This window comes from Carcharodon carcharias, chromosome 23 (assembly GCF_017639515.1).
Source record: "Carcharodon carcharias isolate sCarCar2 chromosome 23, sCarCar2.pri, whole genome shotgun sequence".
Lineage (NCBI taxonomy): Eukaryota > Metazoa > Chordata > Chondrichthyes > Lamniformes > Lamnidae > Carcharodon > Carcharodon carcharias.
Window position 1 is genome coordinate 15375677 of NC_054489.1, and position 21553 is coordinate 15397229.

The 21553-nt window shown below is 43.7% G+C and overlaps 1 protein-coding gene across 3 annotated transcripts in view; it reads right to left on the reverse strand.

Moving 5' to 3' along the window:
* znf385c (zinc finger protein 385C) overlaps positions 1–21553 on the reverse strand; it is a 232985-nt gene that overhangs the window by 73475 nt on the left and 137957 nt on the right. Inside the window, exon 1 of one of the 3 annotated variants that reach the window (XM_041217488.1) lies at positions 16799–16849. The exons of the other annotated variants lie outside the window; for them this stretch is intronic. Within the exon in view, the coding sequence (XP_041073422.1) occupies positions 16799–16819 (21 nt within the window). The 5' untranslated portion in view covers positions 16820–16849. Of the gene's footprint in view, positions 1–16798; positions 16850–21553 lie in introns of those variants that run through there. 3 annotated transcript variants of the gene reach the window in all.

A 21553-nucleotide genomic window follows, 5' to 3' on the forward strand; every position in this document is an offset into this window, starting at 1 on the left:
GAGGTGTGACCAATGGGACTAATGTCATCATTGTTGGTTTGAAAAGATACAGTGGCATAAAAATTTGCTTTTTTTTCCCCTGTGGGAAGAGTTATCCCTGAGTATTGAAAGTATTGAGCATTAAACTATATCCTTTGCAAATAACGTTCCGTTAAAAGCATAATAGGCTGACTTGTGAAACAGACGTGGCAAAGACAGATCTCCACAGAACTGACTCCACAGATGTCCCGGGGGCTGAAACCATAGTTTCCTGGTCAAAACGCAAGTGAACACCAGGCATCTAAGATGACTTTCCTCCCTTTTGCCCGAATGCCCTTCCTTCCTCCAAATCCACAACAGCTTTGGCAAGGCTTAATGGAATGCCCATGCCAAAAAGAGATGGCGGCCAACTGCTCAATTCTACACTGCACACTATGGCTGTTCCTCAAGTAAATTGGCTCTGTCTGAAATTCCTGGCAATCCCAAGGGGCAAATCTTGACTTATGCCTCTCCCCAACCAAGAAAATTTGGAGCTGCGCTTTTTGTTGCTTAATCAATTTTAGTAAGTGTAATGCAACTCTTAAATATAAAAAAATCTAGATAAGAGAGAGTAGCCAAGGAACTTCTGATACGTGACTGTGGATAGAAAGTTAAACAAGGTTGATGCATTGGATAGAAAACAATGATAAAGCCACATCGTCCAGCATCTAAAAAAAAAGTAAAACTAATTTATACCGTGAGGCTTATGTTGCCAATTAATGAGCCCTTGACAATGCCAGGATATTTATTCCTTTCAAATGTAGCCCATTGCAAACCAGGCGCTCCATCACAATTTATCTTCATTATAAATCGGAAACATGTATTATAAAAGTGACAAGTGTTCAAGGAAACCTACATGTACTTTGCAATAAATGGCTGCTGACTACGGGCTATACCTTTCCCTTGAACCACAACATTTATTCATTTAATGCCTCATAAATTCAGGTATTTCTAATTATACATTTATCACTTAATTAACCTTTCCACTGTTGCTAATGCAAAACGTGGCACAAGTGATGAGCTGATCTTCAGCAGTTAAAGCAACTGATGAATGGAATGGAATCGATTGTTCTGAAAGGGTGGTGGAGGCAGGTTCGATTGAGGTACTCAAAAGGGAATGGGATTGCTACCTGAAGAAAGCGAATGTGCAAGGTTACGGAGATAAGGCAAGGGAGTGGGACTAGGTGGAAAGCTCTTTCAGAGAGCCAGTGCAGACCCGGTGGGCCGAATGGCCTCCTTCTGCACTGTAAAGATACTGTGATTCCATCGAGTTTGGTGGGGCTGGGAGGGGGATGGCAGTGGGGGTGTATCTTGTGATGTGTCCTGTCAGATTTTTCCCTTACCCTTCAGCTTAAATATCTTTTGCCCTTTATTTCTTCATGGAATGTGAGGGTTGCTGGCTAGGCCAGCATTTATTACCCATTTCTAATTGCCCTTGAGAAGGTGGTGTTGAGCCGCCATCTTGAACCGCTGCAGTCCATGTGGTACAAGTACACCCACAGTGCCTTTTCCTGTAGTAGTTTGGTTCAACTGAGTTGCTTGCTAGGCCATTTCAGAAGACAGTTAAGAGTCAACCACAGTGCTGTGGACCTAGAATCACGTGTATGTTTGATCTATGTGCTCAGTCATGTACTTTATGAAGAGGGGCAGTAACCTAACTCAGGTAATTACTTAAAACTGCCTTATTTACACCACGTACAACATATTGTAGGCACATCTCCTGTCTCTTGTTCCGATTCTGTAGCATGACTGCTGATGTGACAGATACATCGTAGTTAACATCACTCATTAGCATATTTATTCTATTAACCCATTACACTACACCTCCCCTCAAATATACTGTCTACTTTTTTAATAACAGTGTTAACTATGTCCAAACTATTTATATCACATTTACTGTAAACTATTTACATTACATTGGTTCTGCCACCTCCTCACCCATCCCAGAATCCCCTGGTTAGAGGTTTAGTCTCTGTGAAGCCATCACCACTCTGCTGGACTGTGTTGTTGTGGCTGCCGCATGGGGCCGGTGCTCTGGAAGTAGATCCTGGTGGGGGGGGGTTGCCTCTCGCAAGCCGCTTGAAGTATTCTTGGGGCCTTCATCCCACATCACGTGGTAACCAAAGACCTATGGTTTTGCGGGTACCAGTGAAATCAGGGCTCTCCTGTCGAGTCGGAAAGCACCAGGCAGTGTCTGGACCAGGTATGATCGCGAGTGCTCCGTTCTGGCAAGGATGATACCTTCTGCCTAACGATCACGGATCGAAGCTCTCTGGCCCGGAGTTAAGGATGGTACCCTCTTGGCCCTACCTCTGGAATATTACCTCTGTTGTTGTTTCTCACTGAGGCTCATCTCCCTATTTCTCACCCTTTTGTGATCAGCAGGGGTAACATTAGATTGGAGGTTCCTAGACAGTAAAGGAACGTGCAGCTTTAGATGAAAGCAAAAAACTGCGGATGCTGGAAATCCGAAACAAAAATAAAAGCACCTGGAAAAACTCAGCAGGTCTGGCAGCATCTGCGGAGAGGGACACAGTTAGCGTTTCGAGTCCGTACGTCAGACCTGCTGAATTTTTCCAGGTATTTTTATATTTGTGCGTCTTTAGATATTGGCCCATGAGCAATTCAGCTGGAGAGTATTCATTAGCTAGAGGCGTGGGTCACTCATACAACAGGGCTGAATGCCAGTCAGGATTCTTAGACATCAAGGTCTTGCTGGTCCTGACTGCTCACTCAGCCTCCTCATTAACCTGAGGATGAAGTTGGGAGCTGGTGATATAGGTGATCCTATTGTCTGCAGTGAATTTCAGGAAGTGGTCATGAGGAAATTGTGGAACGTTATCCGGGATGATTTCATCAGGGAAGCCATGGGTGCAGAAGATGGTATCCGGCGCCCTGTTCACCACTGCTGCCACCACATTTGATGGACGTGGTAGGTCATGTATCTTATGAAGAGGGACTATAGCCTGATTCAGGTAGTTATCCCAAACTAGTTTGTTTACACTATGTACAATATATACAATTTGGGTACTGAGTCAGCACATCTCCTCTGATTGCTACCTGTCTACTGTACCAAATCTCAGCATTTGACTGCTGATGTCACAGATACATCGTAGTCTACATCACTCATTGGCATATCTATTCAATTAACCCATGACACTACAGAGCAGGCCAGACCAGTAAGGATGGCAGATTTCTGTCCGTGAAGGGCATCTGTGAACCAGATGGGTTTTCATGACAATCTGGCTATTTTGTGATCATTATTTTTGAAGCTAGCATTTATTCCAGATTTATTAATTGAGTTTAAATTTCCCCCAGCTGCCACAGTGGGATTTGAATTCATGTTTCATTTGACCAGGCCTCTGGATTACAAGTTCAGTAACATTACCATTCAGCTGCCATTGCTGGAAATTTGAACTGATAATGAGGCGATGAGGGCAAAGGGACATCTGGGACCTCAGTAAACAACAGGACCAACAATGCATCTCCTTAACCAATCAATCAGATTTAAGGATTGAGAAAGAAACAGAGGGATGACAGAGAGGGAGAGTGTTCTGGAGTCAAATCGGTAAAGAGAGAGAAATAAAGCGAAGGAAAGAAAGGTTGGATTAGGAGAGGAAGAAAAAAAACAGAAAAGAAAAGTTAGAAAAAAATTAAAAATGAAAACCAGTAAATTTTAGAAATGTTTAACAACCATTTACTACCAGTAGCAATTAGAATCCACAATTTTAATTGTTCCCTTCCTGGGTGGGAGAGGTTGCATGGAGGAACATAAATCTCTTTGTTAAAAAGGTACTTCTGTTGTTTAGTACCAGCCCTAACTTTCTGTGGTGAGTTTAAATGCGATTAAAGTGTAAATGCAGCAATTTCATGAAACTAATGAGAAATTAGAGGGTGAGCTGCCATGTTCATGAGGCGGAGCAAGAAATATTTTCCAGCAATTGCGATGATTCACAATTCACCGGCCACACTGCCACAAGTTGCTGGGTGATTTGCAAATTGAATAATGGCAAGCACCATTAAACTTGACAACAAATTCTGGACCAATGCATTTTTTAACTAAGGGAACTATAGCTATTTGGTGATTAAAATTATATTGGGTGAAAATCCATATGCACTCTTAGAAATGGATCATCTATTTATCCTCACTTTATAGGAACAGGCTATTTTGGCAATAGAATAAGACATTATAATGCCTGATCAAGGGAGCCAACTCCAAGAAAGCAGCAGTTTGATTATTGCCAATAAACTGAAGCTCAATATCATTGTCCTGAATTAGGACTTTAACAATGCATTTATGGTTACAGTGGCATTGTGTGACATTACAATTCCAGTGCTTAATACCTAGCACCTCCGGGTTTAATGCAACCTTTCTACGGTGCTTATATTGCTTTGTACGTAATCCCAAAATGGCGCCAGCCTGAGACTCATTCCAGAAGTGGATCTGATTCACTTCATTTTAGATTTTGAATTATTTACTCATAGTAACTGGCAGTGGATTTAGTGAATGTGGCACAGCAGAACATGTAGTTCTTCACAAGAGGTTTGACAAAAATAGAATTTCTGTTTTGGCCTCCCATTTCCTGTGTCAGGAACATCTTTCAAAAAATTTTGCACAGTTCTGAAAGGAACTTAGCTTCTGAGATTTATAGTGGCTTAAGGTTTGTCTGACTTGTTACCACAATATTCAATATATATCAAGAATTAGATACTCTGATGGACAACTAGGCTATTTCCTGTCTGAAAACTTGCAGCTGGCATTTAAAACTTAGGGGATGGACCTTGGTTACTTCAGTAACACTCAAAACCCTAGCCTGAGGCAACCTATCAGATGGGCCTGAGAACGGGTGAGACACCAATCCTCCCAGTTGAGGTAGGAGGCTGTCTAGATATGTAAATAAGGATTGAAAACCAGTTGTGGGACTCCAATTGTAATTTTCAAGTGCAAATGGCTTTAAGCTTGCACCGTGCACATTCTGCCTAGCTTTCCCAGGCATTGAGCAGCCTAACTGATAGTCCTTTAAAGGGACCAACTAGAGACACTCACAGAGGGCCTGGGCAATTTGCAAATTCCCTTTCTGAATATGGCCAGGAGGATCAGCTGTGCTGTGTCTGGACATACCCTCCCACTGCCAGTCAGTTTGAGGGTGGCACTGTCCCCCATAATCACATTAGACTTGAGCTGCTGACTGGCCTATTGTAGCTGCTGACCAATTTCCTACCCTCTCCCAACGATCTCAAGTAGGAGATGTCCACTCATTGGGAGCTTAGGGTCGCCAGCTGTGATTAAATGTATTTCTGGAGGTTTCAGCACACCACTTGCCCTCACGTTCCAGCCATTAGTCGGCCAACACATCCCTCCTTGTGACGGACTGCCTTCCTACACCAATTGGATGAATGCTTGACTGTCAGCCAAGCAACCTTCTGTTTTCCCCCGTTTTCAATATTTTTATATCTAGTAAAGAGAAACATTCAAAGAAAATTACAAAAAACATTTTTTTTTAGTGTCCTGATAATTTTTCTCCAGGATTGCACACAGCAGTGTCCTGGAGACTGGTCTTCAATTCCTGGAGATTCCCGGCCAATCCTGGAGGCTTGGCCACCCTATGGCTGCTTGCTAACGAGATCATTGAAATGGCTCAGACCTCAAACTGGCCAGAAGGGGCCACTTTGCTGACTTCAGTGTACTCTGGGTGTGACTTTAAAAACACCCGAAATGTGTCAATGGCGCTAATGGCAGGCTCCAGGGTGTCATTGCTCAGTACTCCAATTCCACTGTAAGTTAAACTATTGTACTTGTTAAAGGGTTCCACTTCAACTGTATCCAGTTTACATCCAGGGCTATTGTATGTTAATCACAGGGGAAACATTATGATGTCACAGGGTAAAACTGTATTGTTACTTTGATATTTGAGTTAATTAAGGTTGACTGGATTCCCACCTTCAAAAGGAAAAACATCCTTACAAACGACAACAGGTGGGTAGGACTAAAGTTCTCTTTCTCCATCTAAGCAAGTCAGAAAGGAGAAGCTGTAATATAAACCCATGTTAAGTATATTATTATGGGAAACATCCCATGATCAAAAGGCGTTTCTGTAAAGCTATGTGGACCCTTTATATCTACCTAGACCAAGTCTGAAACTTATAACAGGCAATTATTACTCGATGGGCTGTTTCCAAATCTTTTATACAATTAACACACCATATAATTTTTAAAAATTCTTCCACAGGACATGGGTGTTGAAGGCTAGGTGAGCATTTTCATTGCCCATCCTGAACGGTCCTTGAGAAAGTGGTGGTGAGCTGCCTTCTTGAATCACTGCAGTCCATGTGGTGTAGGTACACCCACAGTGCTGTTAGGGAGGGAGTTCCAGGATTTTGACCCAGCGACAGTGCAGGAACGGCAATATATTTCCCAGTCAGGATGGTATGTGGCTTGGAGGGGAACCTTGTCCCTCTAAGTTCCTAATAAATATATTGGGTCAATATTTCTCATTTGCATAAAGTGGGGCTAGTCTTGGTTATTTTCCAACATCAGGAATGATGGGACGTGAAATGGGAATTCAGTGCAAGTTCCAGAATGCAATATTGCTGCTGAATGGGATAATGGTTAACCCAGGTCTGAGCTAATTCAATAAGGCAGAGAGTGAAATACTCCAGATTGTGGATCTTACTCAATATGATCCTCTTTAGAAAACTGTTGTTGGATCTTTCACATGTGAATGTTTGGTTGGAAAAATTGGCATCAGCAGTAATATCAGAATATTGACAGCACAGCCCCCCCGATAAACATTCAATACTACCCGTGGAGCAGCCAAATCCAGAGTGGGTTTAGATGGCGGCTACAGAGAGATCCATAGACCACGGCAGGTCGGGGATGGGGATGGGGATGAGGGGGTTTGGTGGGGGAAGGGTCTTTTTTGCTTCTAATGTCAATTCATTGATAACGCTTAAAACGAATGACTCCACAATGGGTCTCTTCCTTAAAAATGTTCACCTCGGCGGCTGGGCACACGCCTGATCCGCTCGAGTGTGAAATGACGGGTGTTTGACATCAGGCAAGTGTCCCAACGTCAACGCGCAGTCACGTGATATTTCGTTCGGCGGGCGTGCGCTGAAGTCGACAACGTGCCCACCGACAATTAACAGGCCTGTTAAGGCCATTAAATTGTCAATTAACTTGAATTTTACGCTGCCTGTCCAACCTTACGCTCGGCGGGCAGGCGAAAAGCCCAAGCGGCCTTTGCACTTTTTTAGGAAACCTCATCCACAGGCGGGATGAGCTTTCCTAAAGCAAATAAAAACAAAATGAAAATTTTAAAACTTAATTAATGACAGGTCCCTGCTCATGTTTCATTACATTTTTCTTTTCTTTTTTCTTTATATACAGCTTCATTTCCCTGAAATGGGATAATGGTTAACCCAGGTCTGAGCTAATTCAATAAGGCAGAGAGTGAAATACTCCAGATTGTGGATCATACTTAACATGATCCTCTTTAGAAAACTGTGGTTGGATCATTTATGTGAATGATCGGCATCTGTGCCTCAGGGAGATTACGAAGTGCTCACTCGCACGCATGTGGCAAGTTCATGCTCCCCCAGCTCACACTCCCCCCACCTCCCCCCCCAACTCTGCCCGCACAGGCGGCGCTCAGCGATGCGGCTTGCATTTCGCGCTGGACGGGCCTTAATTGGTCCGCCAATGTGAAATCGTCTTCCGGCCCGGATTGGCGGGAGTCGGCTTCCAGACCATCCCCACCCATCCCTGCTGAGCCCGCCCAACATGGGTGAAATTCTGTCCTTGGTTCTTGGAATTTCTATGAACAAAAAGAACTTGGGAATACCTGCTCTTCCTTTTTTTTTAATGAGCTGCTAACAAAATCATAAGAACATAAGAAATAGGAGGAGTTGGCCATTTGGCTCTTTGACCCTCATTTGCCATCCAATAAGATCATACCTGATCTTCTACTTTAACTTCATCTTTCCACACTGTATACCCCTTGATTCTCTTAACGCCCAAAAGTCTACCAACCTCAATCTTGAATACACTCAGTGACTGAGCATCCAACAGTGCTTTGGGTACAGGGTTTCAAAGATTCTTTGAGTGAAGAAACTTTTCCTCAGTACAGTCCTAAATGGCTGACAACTGATTCTGAGATTGTGATCCCTAGTTCCAGACTCTTCCATCCTCCTAGCATCCACCTTGTCAAACCCCTGAAGAATTTTAAATGTTTCAATTAGATCACCTCTCATTCTTCCTAGCCTTTAAAGATTATAGACCTAGTCTGCTCAATCTCTCCTCATAGGACAATCCCTCCATCCTAGTGAATTTTCGTTGCACTCCTTCCAAGGCAAATATAAGCTTCCTTAGGTAAGGCGACCAAAACTATACACAGTACTCCTGATGTGATCTCACCAATGCTCTATACAATGTTAGTGAGGCCTCTTTACTCATATACTTCAATCTCTTTGTAATAAAGATTTTAACCCATGCGGATCAAAGAATGCGTGGATGAAATTGGCCTGGGTCGGTAACACAAACTGGGCAATAGTCAATCTGCTGTCCATTGTGCACTCCTACTTCATTTTTTTCCCTACTGACTTCAAAGAAAGACCCTTCATTCCTACCGCACCTCTCCCGTGGATGTAAAGGATCCCACTATGCTGAAGAAGAGCAGGATATTGATCCCTCAATCAACATCCTGAAAATAGAGCATCTGGTCATTATCATATTGCTATTTGCGGAAGTTTGCTGGTGCAGATTAGCTGCTGCATTTCCTACATTACAACATTGACTACGCTTCAAAAAAGTACTTTATTGACTATGATGTGCTTTGCAATATCCTGAGGGCATGAAAGACACTACTTAAGTGCAAGTCTTTCTTTTTATTTTGATGGGATACTGGTATTCATTAAATTGTACAACAGCATGACTTAGTACTCATGGGGGTGTATTTCATGGGGGATGGGGGATATTTGTGCCCACCACCCCCCCCCCACCCCTGCACTACCCCCCTCCCCGTCTGTTGCAAGAGTCGGCTGGCAGCCAATCACCTGAAGGAGTCTCTCCTAGCAGCTATAATGCACTGCTGGCAGGCTAAACAAGCAGAGAGTGGGACTCCCACCCCTCAGTGGGGGGGGAAGTTTCACCCTTGATAGCAGTTGGCCAATCAGATTACCTGGCAGCTCTAGAACCCCAGCAGCGCCAGAATCAGCAGTGGGCGCTGCTGGCACTGCAAGGAGGCCCCTGGATGCAGAGAGCATTAAAAAATCAGCCTGCCCACTCCTGCCTGCCTTCCCATGCCAATCGGTCTATGGTGTGAGGCATTTTGTTCCAATCAGCTTGGTAACAAGCTCAATTGGCCATTAATTATTTATTTAAAAATGGCAGGTGGGCTGCCAATTTTGGCGCTTGCCCACCTACCATGTAATGGGGGACAGGTGGGTGGGAAGGCAGGTCTTGCCACCCCCTGCATTTTACGCGACTCCCCCCCTCCACATGCCCAGCAGGGGGCCGTGAAATCCAGCCCATGGAGAGGGTAGATACTGGGAGATAACTGGGGGGGAACGCCAAAATTTTCCATGTGCTTGGGAGATGAGACAAAACATCTGAGGAGAGCTTAAAGTCCGCGCTTTTCACCCAGAGTCAGCCTGAAATTGAGGAAGGCTTGTGTTGCAGTGGCTAACATCCCTACCTGCCTATGAGTCTGATTCATGAAAGCTCCAGGTTCGAGTCCCACTCCAGGACTTGATGTTGGAGCCTTGACTATCCCTACTTCCAGACTACAATGTACACGTTGCCACAGCAACTCGGGCTTCCTGGGTGAAGGGTAACACGCCACCTCCACTCTTAATATAAGGTAACAACAGCAGGAATTCACTTGCTGTACTTACAGATATCTTCACCCTCTGGCAAACTGCAGTCTACAACACAGGCACTGTTTTGTGCTCCTCTGGAACACAAGAGCTACCTGTTTGGTTTCTCTGTCAGCCCCTTTCCTCCCTCCCCACATAAATGCGCAACATGGGATTGCCTTTCAGTGTATTTAATTACAAAGGCAGGTGTATCAGTCTCTGAGGCACACGCCTGCACAGTGAAACCATTATCAGAGCTCTGAATTCCATTCCCGGACCAAGCACACAGGTGATTACAGAATTATCAACCCATAGACTGCATACGTCTCACTAGCATTCCCTCGTAGCCTGCCTTTTTCCTCGGCTTTGTTCCAAAAGTTAGTTAACAGCCGCGGCACAAAGGCTGTAAAAATAAAGATTTGTTGAAATAGATCCTGACAGTAAATCAGCCCCAAAAAACCCCATCCTTGTTCAAAGGCTGTACTAATCAGATGGAAATGCTGCCTTGAACTGAATGCTTCCTGACAAAAGAAAACAATTACAGTCAGAAGCATGGAATCCATTTTTGAAATGTAACGTATCGCATAAATATTCATCATGGTTTTCTCCCTCTACAAATTATGCGAGTTAAACCAACAGCATCTCAAGTCAATGTGATCCAATCTGTACCAGGAAATACGCCATTGGCTTTATCACTGTCATCTGGCCCCAGAACATCTGTCCTCTCAAATTCCAGGTTTCTTTAGCTGCCAAAATGGTATTAGTCGATAGGTACGTGACCAGCAAGGCAGGTGATACTCGGCACACCTAAAAATGGACAGAACCAAATTGGAATATGGCAGAGGGTGAGATCATGGCTTAGGATCTGGTCACATCTGCTTTCATTGGGAACCTTAATAATTTTAATGTCTCCACATCCCAGAGGACAGAACTGAAGGGAGAAGAAATATGCTCAAAGACAGACGGCCATTTGGCCCTTCTTGGCCATGCTGTCTTTAATCCCTGTTCAAGGGTGATCTTGCGCACTCCTATTTTTATGCATTCCTCCTGCACCATTTATTTTTAACTTAAGTAATTTACCCCTGGCCACCATTCGTGGCAAAGCATTCCATATTCCGAAACACCTCTCATTTTATGTATCTCATGCTTAATTAGAGATCATGGCCACAACTCTTCAATTCACCTATTAATGGACATTGCCTTTGGCTCTGTTATGTGGTTATCCCAGCAGAGAGTGGTGCACATCTCAGGAAATCACAGCGCACAGACAGTACTTTTCATACATCTAAAGCAATGAATGGAAAAGTACTGACTGTGCAGACACCATTTCCCACAATTCAGCCCTGAACGTTTAAAAAGTACCTGGATGAGTGCTTGGCACGTCCTAACATTCAAGGATATGGGCCAAGTGCTGGTAAGTGGGATTAGGTAGATAGGTCAGGTGTTTCTCACCTGTCGGTGCAGACTCGATGGGCCAAAGGGCCTCCTCTGCACAGTGTGATTCTGTGAACATTTTATTCTTTCCCCATAATTCAGAATTTTTGGGCCCAAGATTTACTGGGGTGCGATTTCGGAGCTGGAGTGGGGAGATGAGTCGAGAATCCCAGAAAGCTAGGAATGCCATGGAATTTTGTCAGATGTCCAGAAGCCAGTCTGATTGGTAGACTTTGCTGCCTGACAGGGGAGTGTGAGGCTCTGGAAAGGCTGCAGCTGAGGGTCAGGTAAGTTTTCATAGAAAATTACACAGCAATTGACAGTACAGAGGGAAGCCATTCCATTCATTGTGTCTGTGCTGGAGAGTTGGTGGTGTTTGGGGTGGAGATCATGGGGATGGGGCACTGCTGCGGTTGATTGTGGGGACATGTGTGAAGTTTGTGACTGGGGTTGGGAGTGGATCAGGAAGATCGGAGATTGGGGGAAGAGACGGGGGATCAGGGAACAGATGGGGATTGAGGCGGTGGTTGGCAACTGGTGATGGGGAGTTCGGTGGTCATAAGAAGGGGTTGGAGATGAGGAGGAGGTGCAGAGAGAGATTGTGGAGATGGGTGGTGCTTACAGGTAAGTTTGTTGGACATACACCTCCTGGATTGACCCAACTCTTCTGACCGCCTTTTATCTCCTAGGTTTCCCAAGACATGGGAAATCTGACTAACATAGGTTAAAAATAGGAAAACTCTAAAAATGAGATATGGATCCTCCTTAAAAAGTTCAAATGACTGACCTGATTCTGAGAGCGGGTTGGTTACCAACCTTTGTTCAGCCTCCATTAAAATTGGAAGTGGGCAGTTTCAAGACAGATTGAGTTCCTGTTTCAGATTTAAAGCACACTAACCTCCCATCCAAACTCAGCCTGATATTTGCAGATTGAAATTACTGCCTTTATTCCTGGTATCATCCTGGAAAACCTTGGTTGTATTTTTTTCTGGGACTATTATAACCCTCCTGTAGTTAAAAACTCAAAATCCAATCACAATCCTCCAGATGTAGCCTAATCATTATTTTATACGGTCATCGTGATATCCTTGCTCTTATATGCAATCCTTTTCAATAAAAACCTCAAATCCTATTTGATATCAAATGCCTTATTTTTTAACCTGTAAACCCACTATTAAATATTTATGTGTTTGTTTTTAAAAACAAGAATTTTGATGTTTGGTTTTCATTTCAGAAACCTCCGAGAGACACATAATCCATGTGCCCAACCGAAAGTTAAACTGACAGTAATCCTAAGGATAATATATGGACACAAAGCCTCCAGTCTTGACATCCACTTCAATTAGAAAATAGAAGCAATATTTACAGCCTGGAAAATATCACAGATTGGAATCAGTTTTGTTCCTAGACCTGGGAAGAAACTCTGTGCATTATGTTAATCGCTTACTTAACGACCTGACGCTTTTTTTAAAATTTATTTTATAAAGGCCATAAATTGTACCAAGGTCAACCTCTTTAATTAAATGCTCCTTCTGAAAAGTATTTCAGCTCTTTACCTGCAGTTTATTTTGATCAGATCTAGCTCAGTGAAAATAAAGCAGTTTTGCTGCTGCTGTAAGTGAGCTAATCCTGGAAAAGCACACCCTGTGAATTGACTTACCGTGGAGATTGAATAAGATCAATTAACGGGAGGTTAAAAAAAGCTATGATTATCAGACTGCACCATGCAGATTAAAAAGAAACTGAAAAATGAAATGATGCTTAAAACTAGGGCCAGTTGATGGGGTAGATTGCAGGACAACACTGCAAATATGGCACATGCTTGCAAAGTCAGTTCACTAATTAAAAAGTTGAATTATTAGACACTAACTTGGACAGGTTTGGTTGCACTAATGCAATCCTTCCCACCTTACTTTCCTCACTGCTCTGCATCCAGGTAATTCATTACATCCAAGTACATATCATCAAGAACATCTATTCCACTACATGCACGAAATGGGAACATACAAATCCTCAGATACTGATGATGTGAACCAGTGACATCTCCCTTTCCTCTGAAACACTGGGGACAAACATTATCACCTTTAAATATCTTAATCTCTCAACCAAGACCATTTTATCACTCTTGTCTCTTTATCACTAGGACTATAGCATCATATAAATAATTGAAAACAAATTTTAGGGATCTTTTTAGCAAATCAGCAATTCACTCTGATTTTGGTGTTGATATTGAGGATTCTTCGAATGTGTGAAGAGTACCTCAGTGATTTACTGACGCTTCCGAGCAGCATGTGTTAGAACCACATGACGAGGGGTAAAAATGACTCCCCTATTTTCCCTCTTCAGGTCTGACCATAACAGGGTTTTTTTTGTGTGAATTTAGCTTTGCCAATACTGCAAGAGTCCCACTGTCTACACTCTCAGATTGCAATGAATTAGTCGGACAGCTTTATCTAGGTTGAACAAAGAAAAAGATAAGTTTATAGAAACTATTTCCCGAATTTAAAAAAATCAGCTAAATCACAATCACCTTTCATACATTACACACTCTTGCCTGGGCCCCCGACACATTCCAGTACAGATGGCAGAATCAGAGGATAGCTTAAGGATTTTTTTTACAGTCCCTGGTGAAGAGTATACGTTTAGCTGATTCTTTGGCTGGTCTCGATGCAGTGATTCCACATTGTGGCCATTTTGTTTAGTTATCTTCCTGGCTGTAGTTGTATGGAGCAGTTTTATTCCTAAAAGATCTTGGTGTGCAGTAGATTCTGCTCCTCAGGATGGTTACTTTGCAAATCCGGGCACAATACGTCCGACAGAGAGAAAACAGCTTTGGCATCCTGTTTTAGTAGAGCACGGTCTTGAATCTTTTACCTGCTTGGTAAAAATTCTTAAAATACTCTGCTGGCTGTATTTTCCCGAGAAAATCTATTAGCCCATGGCCAGAATATTGCCATCAACATGTGCGGGCGGCTCGACATGTTGATGCGTAAAATGACGCAAGATGACATTGGGCGTGCGTCCCGGTGTCATTTCGATATTGCGTTCGGTGTCGTGCACCAGAGGCGGCTGCGGACTCGCCGAACTGCCAAAGGCCTATTAAGGCCATTAGGAAAGTAACTTAGCTCATTAACAGCAGTGCCCGTCCAATCTAAGGTTGGCGGGCAGGCAAAGAGCCCAAGCGGCCTTCGCATTTTTTAGGAAACCTCATCCAAGGGCAGGATGAGGTTGCCTGAAGGTTTAATAAAATAATTAAATAAATTTTGAGAAATGCACAAACATGCCCCAGCTCATGATTCACTGTACATGAGGGGACATGTTTACATAATTTTTTTAGATTCAAAATTTTCATTTGCAACTTAATCTCCTCGAGGCAGCTCCGTGTCTCAGGGAGATTGATGCGCTGTTTCATGCACGTGCGTGAAAGAGCGCAGGCCCCGACTCTCCCTCCCCCCCCCCCCCCCCCCCAACTGCCCGCACAGGTACTGGCCGTGTATTATGCTGGGTGGGTCTTAATTGGCCAGCCCACATAAAATGGCGGTGCGAAGCTGATCACAGGCAGCGACCGGCTCCATGCCCGTCCCCACCTGCTCTCGCCCTGCCCGACATAGGTAAGATGCAGCCCCATGTCTGCTGCAGGTATTGTTTTAGAATAGATAATTGCATTTTGATGTTAATGCTCCTGTGAAGTATTTTGGGATGTTTTATGACATTAAAAGCGCTATATGATTGTAAGTTGTCGTGTATTTCAACCCTTTTCCTACTGCGCTTGAGCCCGCAGTGCAAAACATGACTCTAACTTGGCTCTAACTGGTACTCATGCAGGACAGATGGTGCAGGAAGTACAAAGCAGAACACTTCACACTGGTACAATACAGCAAAAAGTGCCTTGTTGAAATTGTAGTGCGCTGCTGTGACAAAACAAAAGGAGTTTTACTTTGCAGTTGGCTGTACCGTCCTGGGAGTACTTTGATGTTAACATAACTGATAAAATTGGATAAATTATTCAATTTAATGTGTACAAAATTCACCTCCCAATTTTCCTTTGTATATTAAATTCCTTGGTTCATATTGCCAGGTTAAAAATGATATTTCTTTTTCTCTTCTCCAATTTTTGCTTACATGTTTTTCCTTGTCCATCTCTGCTGAAAGCACTCACGCAATGTGCAATGCTGCAGGATGGTTCCAATAGCCCTGACACACCACCCAAGTGGCCACATTTCATATCTGAGTCTTGAAAGAGACTTGCATCAGACTGTTTCATTATGGGAACCAGCATAACCAAAACCAATCCTGTCTTCCTCAATCAACAGCTTTATATAAACACTACAGGAGCAAACATCCCAACCATCTTTTTGAGTCTGGACTAGACATGCTACAACAACCAGTTAGATCAGCAAACTTAGTGAAACGAAGTTTTTGATTGTACCTAGGAATGTTATATAAAGTTGCAAAGTTTGTTGTTATGATCTCCATGGTAACAGACTTGAGAAAATATATATGCATATGTTATATACAGAAGGAAGCCATTCAACCTATTGAGTCCATGCTCACTCTTTGTAGAGCAATCCAACCACTCTCATTCCCCTAGCCGCTCTATTCCCATAGCCCTTTGAGCTTACTTCCCTCAAGTGCCTATTCAATTTCCTCTTGGTTTGGTTAGTTTGCATTCTGTTCCTGTTTGAGAGGTTAGCGACCCAAAATACAGGGAGCAGAATTTCAGGCCACTCAGGGTGGAGGCTTCACAAAGCTAGCTGTTCCAGCTCTACACTTACTGGTACAACCACTGGACCTTCAGACAATTCAGTCTGCTCAACATATTATCCATTTTCTTCCTATTTCACACATTAAACAAAGTCTAATTGGCACACTGCAGACCAACATTCCTTTTCCCTTGTTAATCAGAGGGATTAACTTTTTGTACTTTATGTTACATACCTTAAACCTTAATCAATACATGACTGTAACACAGCAACATGTTAATCATTCTGACCAGTCTTAGCACCCGTCACTTAAGAGTTAAGATGTATTGGTACAAGATAAGGCTTGGGACCAATGTTGATTTTTTTTCCCTGCCCTCGCTTGCAGCATTTTCTCCTTTTACTTCAGCTTCCTGGAATTCCTTGTTTTTCTTCTTAGACATAGTTTTAAAAGTTTTCTTCCTTTTATTCTTGGTACTCACTGCTGCAAACAAAACCCAAATGATTGAGTAGGGTAATGACCTTTTCCCAAGCTTCTGCTACATAGCTCTTGAGCTGGCAGCTTGAAAGGTGCACAAGGAAGGCTTGAGGCAACACACCTGCCAATCTTCCATCTCTCCCCGTGAATAAATATCCATCCTTCACTCAGCATGTTAGAACAGCAAATGTGTTAGACTGCTTTGGATTTTAAAAATGATTGCGTAGTTAAAGAAATCCCTCTTTCCTATAGAAAGTATAAGTGAACATCCTCCATTTATACGTAAACACACAGACTACCCTTCACACCTTACCTGTCCCGGTTCCTGGAGCATTAGGGACAGGAATTGAGGCTGAGGTTTACACTCCTGAGGCTCTCCAAACTTAAGTGCATGGCACATATTTGCTGAGATCACATGGGCATGGGCAAGAAACATACAGGAGCATTGAAATGCATTTTAAATACCACTGCAGTGACACTGCAATGCTTTTTGCATTATTTTCTGGGCAATAGTAGTTGTGGGGCTGTTACTTCAAATTGAAGATTTGCAAAGAGGCAGCCAACAATTTCCACTCTCTTGCCAATTTCCAGCTCTATCTCACTATTTATTTGGCAGGTCTGCACTGCAGTTAACAGACTTGCTTTGGTGACACAATTTTCAATGGAACACACAACTTTGTTACGATAAAGTGATTGTAGGCTTTTTCTCTCATACATAAAAAACAACTCTCTGAAACACATTTTTCATGAAGATGGGTCCCACCGAACATTGGCCACTTCCTTATGCTTTTCCTTTTGACAACCCCAGCGATGACTCAGTGGGTAGCGCACTCAGTCTCGAGTCTGAAGGTTGTGGGTTCAGGTTCCACTCCAGAGATTTGAGCGCAAATATCTAGGCTGGTGCTCCAGAGCAGTACTGTGCGAGTGCTGCACTGTTAGAAGTGCCGGCTTTTGGATGCGATGTTAAACCAGGGCCCATCTGCTCTCTCAGGCGGACCATAAAAGATCCCATGGCACCATATTGAGGAAGAGCAGGGGAGTTATCCCTGGCATCTTGGCCAATATTTATCCGTCAATCAGCATTGCTAAAACGAGTTATCTGGCCATAATCACATAGCTGTTTGTGGGAGTTTGCTGCGTGTAAATTGGCTGCTGTGTTTCCTAAATTACAACAGTAACTACACTTTAAACAGTACTTTATTGGCCGTAAGGCGCTTAGGGATGCACTATGATCATGAAGGGGGCTATATAAATTTAAGATTTTACTTTTTCCCCCCTCAGTGCACCTTCTTCCTTCTTAAACGAGGAGCAAGTGATCTCCACTTACATATTTAAAGAAAATATATATATAACATATATCTATATTATATAAGTTATATCTATAAAATATATATCTATTTCATATATATCTATATATTATCTCATATATATATATAAAAAATCAGCAGCTGTGTTGTCACAAGGACATGTGTCAGCTTGAACGGTGAAATCTTGTTTTCTAAACATGAGTTGTGAATGGAAAAGACAATATTCAGTTGTACAACACCTTGGTGAAGTACTGATGGTTACAGTCTGCTTTTAGTAGCAGTTGAAAAGTGACTGCACAACCTTCCAGCACATTGGCTGTTAAAGCTGATCGGTACCAATGAAATCGATAAACCTAGAGACTCTGCTACGGTGGTTTTGATGCTCTGTGCCATTTCTAAGAGGTTTGGCCTTGCTCCTTGTTACTTCCACCACAAGGAACTCCAAAGGCTGCTCACTGAAGCAGGCAGTCCTTCTGCTTGAGGACACAATTGCTGCAGCCATTTCTACTTCACGCTGCCTTACCCAGTAGATGCCAACCTTGAGGCTGCCTGTTTGTAACTGTCTGGTTAATTTGAAAACATTGTGACAACGCACATGTTATTGCTGCGCCAAATCTACAAGAACCCTCTTCAAATACCATATTTTCCCCATAAATACATTTTCAATGAAAATCGTTCAGACAATTTTGCTTCTGATTTACATCAAACGTACAGAGAACTTCCTAATTCAAGCTGGGTGCGAATGAGACAAAGAAGATCTACCTAAATCTTTCTAAATCTCGATGGGGCTGGGAAATCTAATTCAGTTCACATCCCTGTTGCTTAATTTTGCTCTCACAAGAATGGGATTTGCAATCATTGCTTAAAAATTAACTCTCTATTGGACAAAGCCAAACCATTTAGAATTGAAACTAAATGATGATTTTCAAAACTGTCCAGGTAACTCTGAAAAAGAGCCCATGAGTGCAGGGTCTCCAACAATATTTTTAGATAATGCGATTATTATTTTTTGTCTCTTGCTGGGTTTGACACTCAAGATACCAATTAACAGTTTCTTTCAGCACACATTAACTGATATAAGCATTTAAAGCTTTCTGGGTTAAACCCATAGGAAACTTCATGCTGACTATCTGGGTCAAATATAACTGTCCCCAATGTGGCGATTGGAACTTTCAAAGTGATCTGCTCTCTGCCTGCAAGTCCACAGGTTTCTTTTGTGCTGTCTTACTTACAAGTAGATGAGGCACACGCTGAAAAAGAGGTTTAATTGGGAATGTTTGTTTATATGTGTAAAGGAAAAGAGTCATGCAGAAGGAAAGGGAATGCGGTGAGTGAACAGCAGATTTGTTGAAAAGGATTGCAGCCGTTTCTCTTGGCTAAAATCATGAGGCAGGGTGAGGTTGAGCATGGGGTTTGATCATGGCTTAAATTCTGGTGTTTGAATTATTGCCAATGATGAAACTTCATTAACACACCATAAAACTCATTCTCTCAGTTTATAACAACAATAACAATGTGCATTTATATAGTACCTTTAACCTAGAAATATGTTCCTTTGTGCATCACAGATGTGTCGTCAACAAAAATGGACTGCGAGCCAAAGCAACATAGGAGCGATAATTGGCTGTAGGTGGGACTTCCGCCCCTCACTTGGGTGAAGGTCCTGCCCCCACCCACCCCCCCCACCGCCCCCTCCAAATGCCCCCCACCCCCACCTCTCCCCACAGAGAGCTACTGGCCAAACTGATTGGATGACAAGTTCAGTAGTCCTGCAGTTCAAGAAGCTGTAGTGGCCAATACTGGGACTACAAGCAGTTCCCAGAGTCTAAATCCTGGGCCTGGATTTTTCAGTCAGTGTGGGGGGGGGGTGGTGGGCCTGACCTGCGGGAACATAAAATTACACATGAAGACGTCGGGCGTGCGTCCCGACATCATCGCGGTGTTTCGATCGGTAGGCGAGTGCCGGAGTCGGCTGCACGCCCGCCGATAACTGATAGGCCAATTAAGGCCATTATCGAGTTAATTAAAGTCATTATTTACGCTGCCCGTTCGACCTTAAGGCTGGCGGGCAGGTGAAAAGGCCAAGCGGCCTTCATGCTTTTTAGGAATGAGGGATGAAAGCTTTTATAAATTAAATCGAAACTTTCCTGAAATATAAAAAACATGTCCCATCTCACGTGTCACAGCCACATGAGGGGACATGTTTAATTAAGTTTTCAATCCACTTATTTATTCGAAAAACGCTCCAATCTCCCTGAGGCAGCTCCGTGCCTCATGGGAGACTGAAGAGCTCTTTCGCGTGCATGCATGAAAGAGCGCTGGACCCGACTCTCCGTCCTCCCCACGCCCGCACAGGTAGCATCTACTGCTCACATCTTATGCTGGGTGGGCCTTAATTGGCCCGCCCACATAAAATAGCGGCGCAGAGCCAATCACGGGCGGCAGTCTGCTCCGCGATTGCTCCACCCCCCACCCCCCACCCCCCCCACCCCCCCTCCCCCACCCCCTCCTCCCCAACCCCCACCCGCTCCCCTCCAGCCCGCCCGATGTGGGAAAAATTCTGGCCTCCAGCACCAGGTAAATGTCGGGGGGGGGGGGTTGGTGTCACAGGTTGGGGAGGGGAGATGAGGCCGGGTGGAATAGGCAGAGGGGTGCTTGGGGTGTTGATGGAGAGATCAGGGGAAGAGGGAGCACCCAAAGGGCGGCGGAGGTGGGGGGGCGGGGGGGGGGGGGGGTGGTGGTGGTGGGGGGGTGGGTGGAGGGAGGAGCAGACCACATTGAGACCCTTGCTTTTCCTGATATATTTAAATGATCTAGGCCTTGGTATACAGGGAACAGTGTCAAAATTGTGGATGATATAAAACTTGGAAGCATTGTAAATTGTGAGGAGGACTGTGTAGAACTTCAAAAGGACACAGACAAATTGGTGGAATGGGCAAATAGGTGGCAGATGAAATACAATGCGGAGAAATGTGAGATGATGCATTTTGGTAGGAAGAACATAGAAAGACAGTATAAAGGATACTACTCTAAAGGATGTGCAGGAGCAGAGGGACCTGGTGTGTATAAGTAATTAAAAGTGGCAGGACAAGTTGAGAGAGCAGTTAATGAAGCATATACAGTATCCCAGGCTTTATTAATAGGGGCATAGAGTATGAGAGCAAGAAGTTATACTGAACTTGTATAAGACACTAGTTAGACCCTCAGCTGGAGTACGCAGTTCTGGGTGCTGCATTTTAGGAAAGCACTGGAGAGAGAACAGAAGAAAGTTACGAGAATGGTTTCAGGGATGAGAAACTTCAGTTATGAAAACAGATTGGAAAAGTTGGGACTCTCTTCCTAGGAAAAAAGAAGGCTGAGAAAGGATCTGATGGAAGTATTCAAAATCATGAGGGGTCTGGACACTCTTGAAAGGATCGAGAATGAGAGGGCACAGATGTGAAGTTATTGGCAAAAGAAGCTAAAGCAATATGAGCAAAAGCTTTTTCACACTGCGAGTGGGTTCGGGTCTGAACTGCACTGCCTGAGAGTGTGGTAGAGGCAGGTTCAATCGAGGCATTCAAGAGGGAGCTAGATGATTATTTGAAACGAAACAGTCTGCAGGGTTACAGGGAGAAGACAGGAGAATAGCACTAGGTGAAATGCTCATTCGGAGGGCTGGTACAGATAGGATGGGCTGAATGGCCTCCTTCTGCATTGTAACAATTCTACCACGGGGAGCTGGGGGGTGTTGGGGGTGTCGGGGGCACCCCATATTAAAA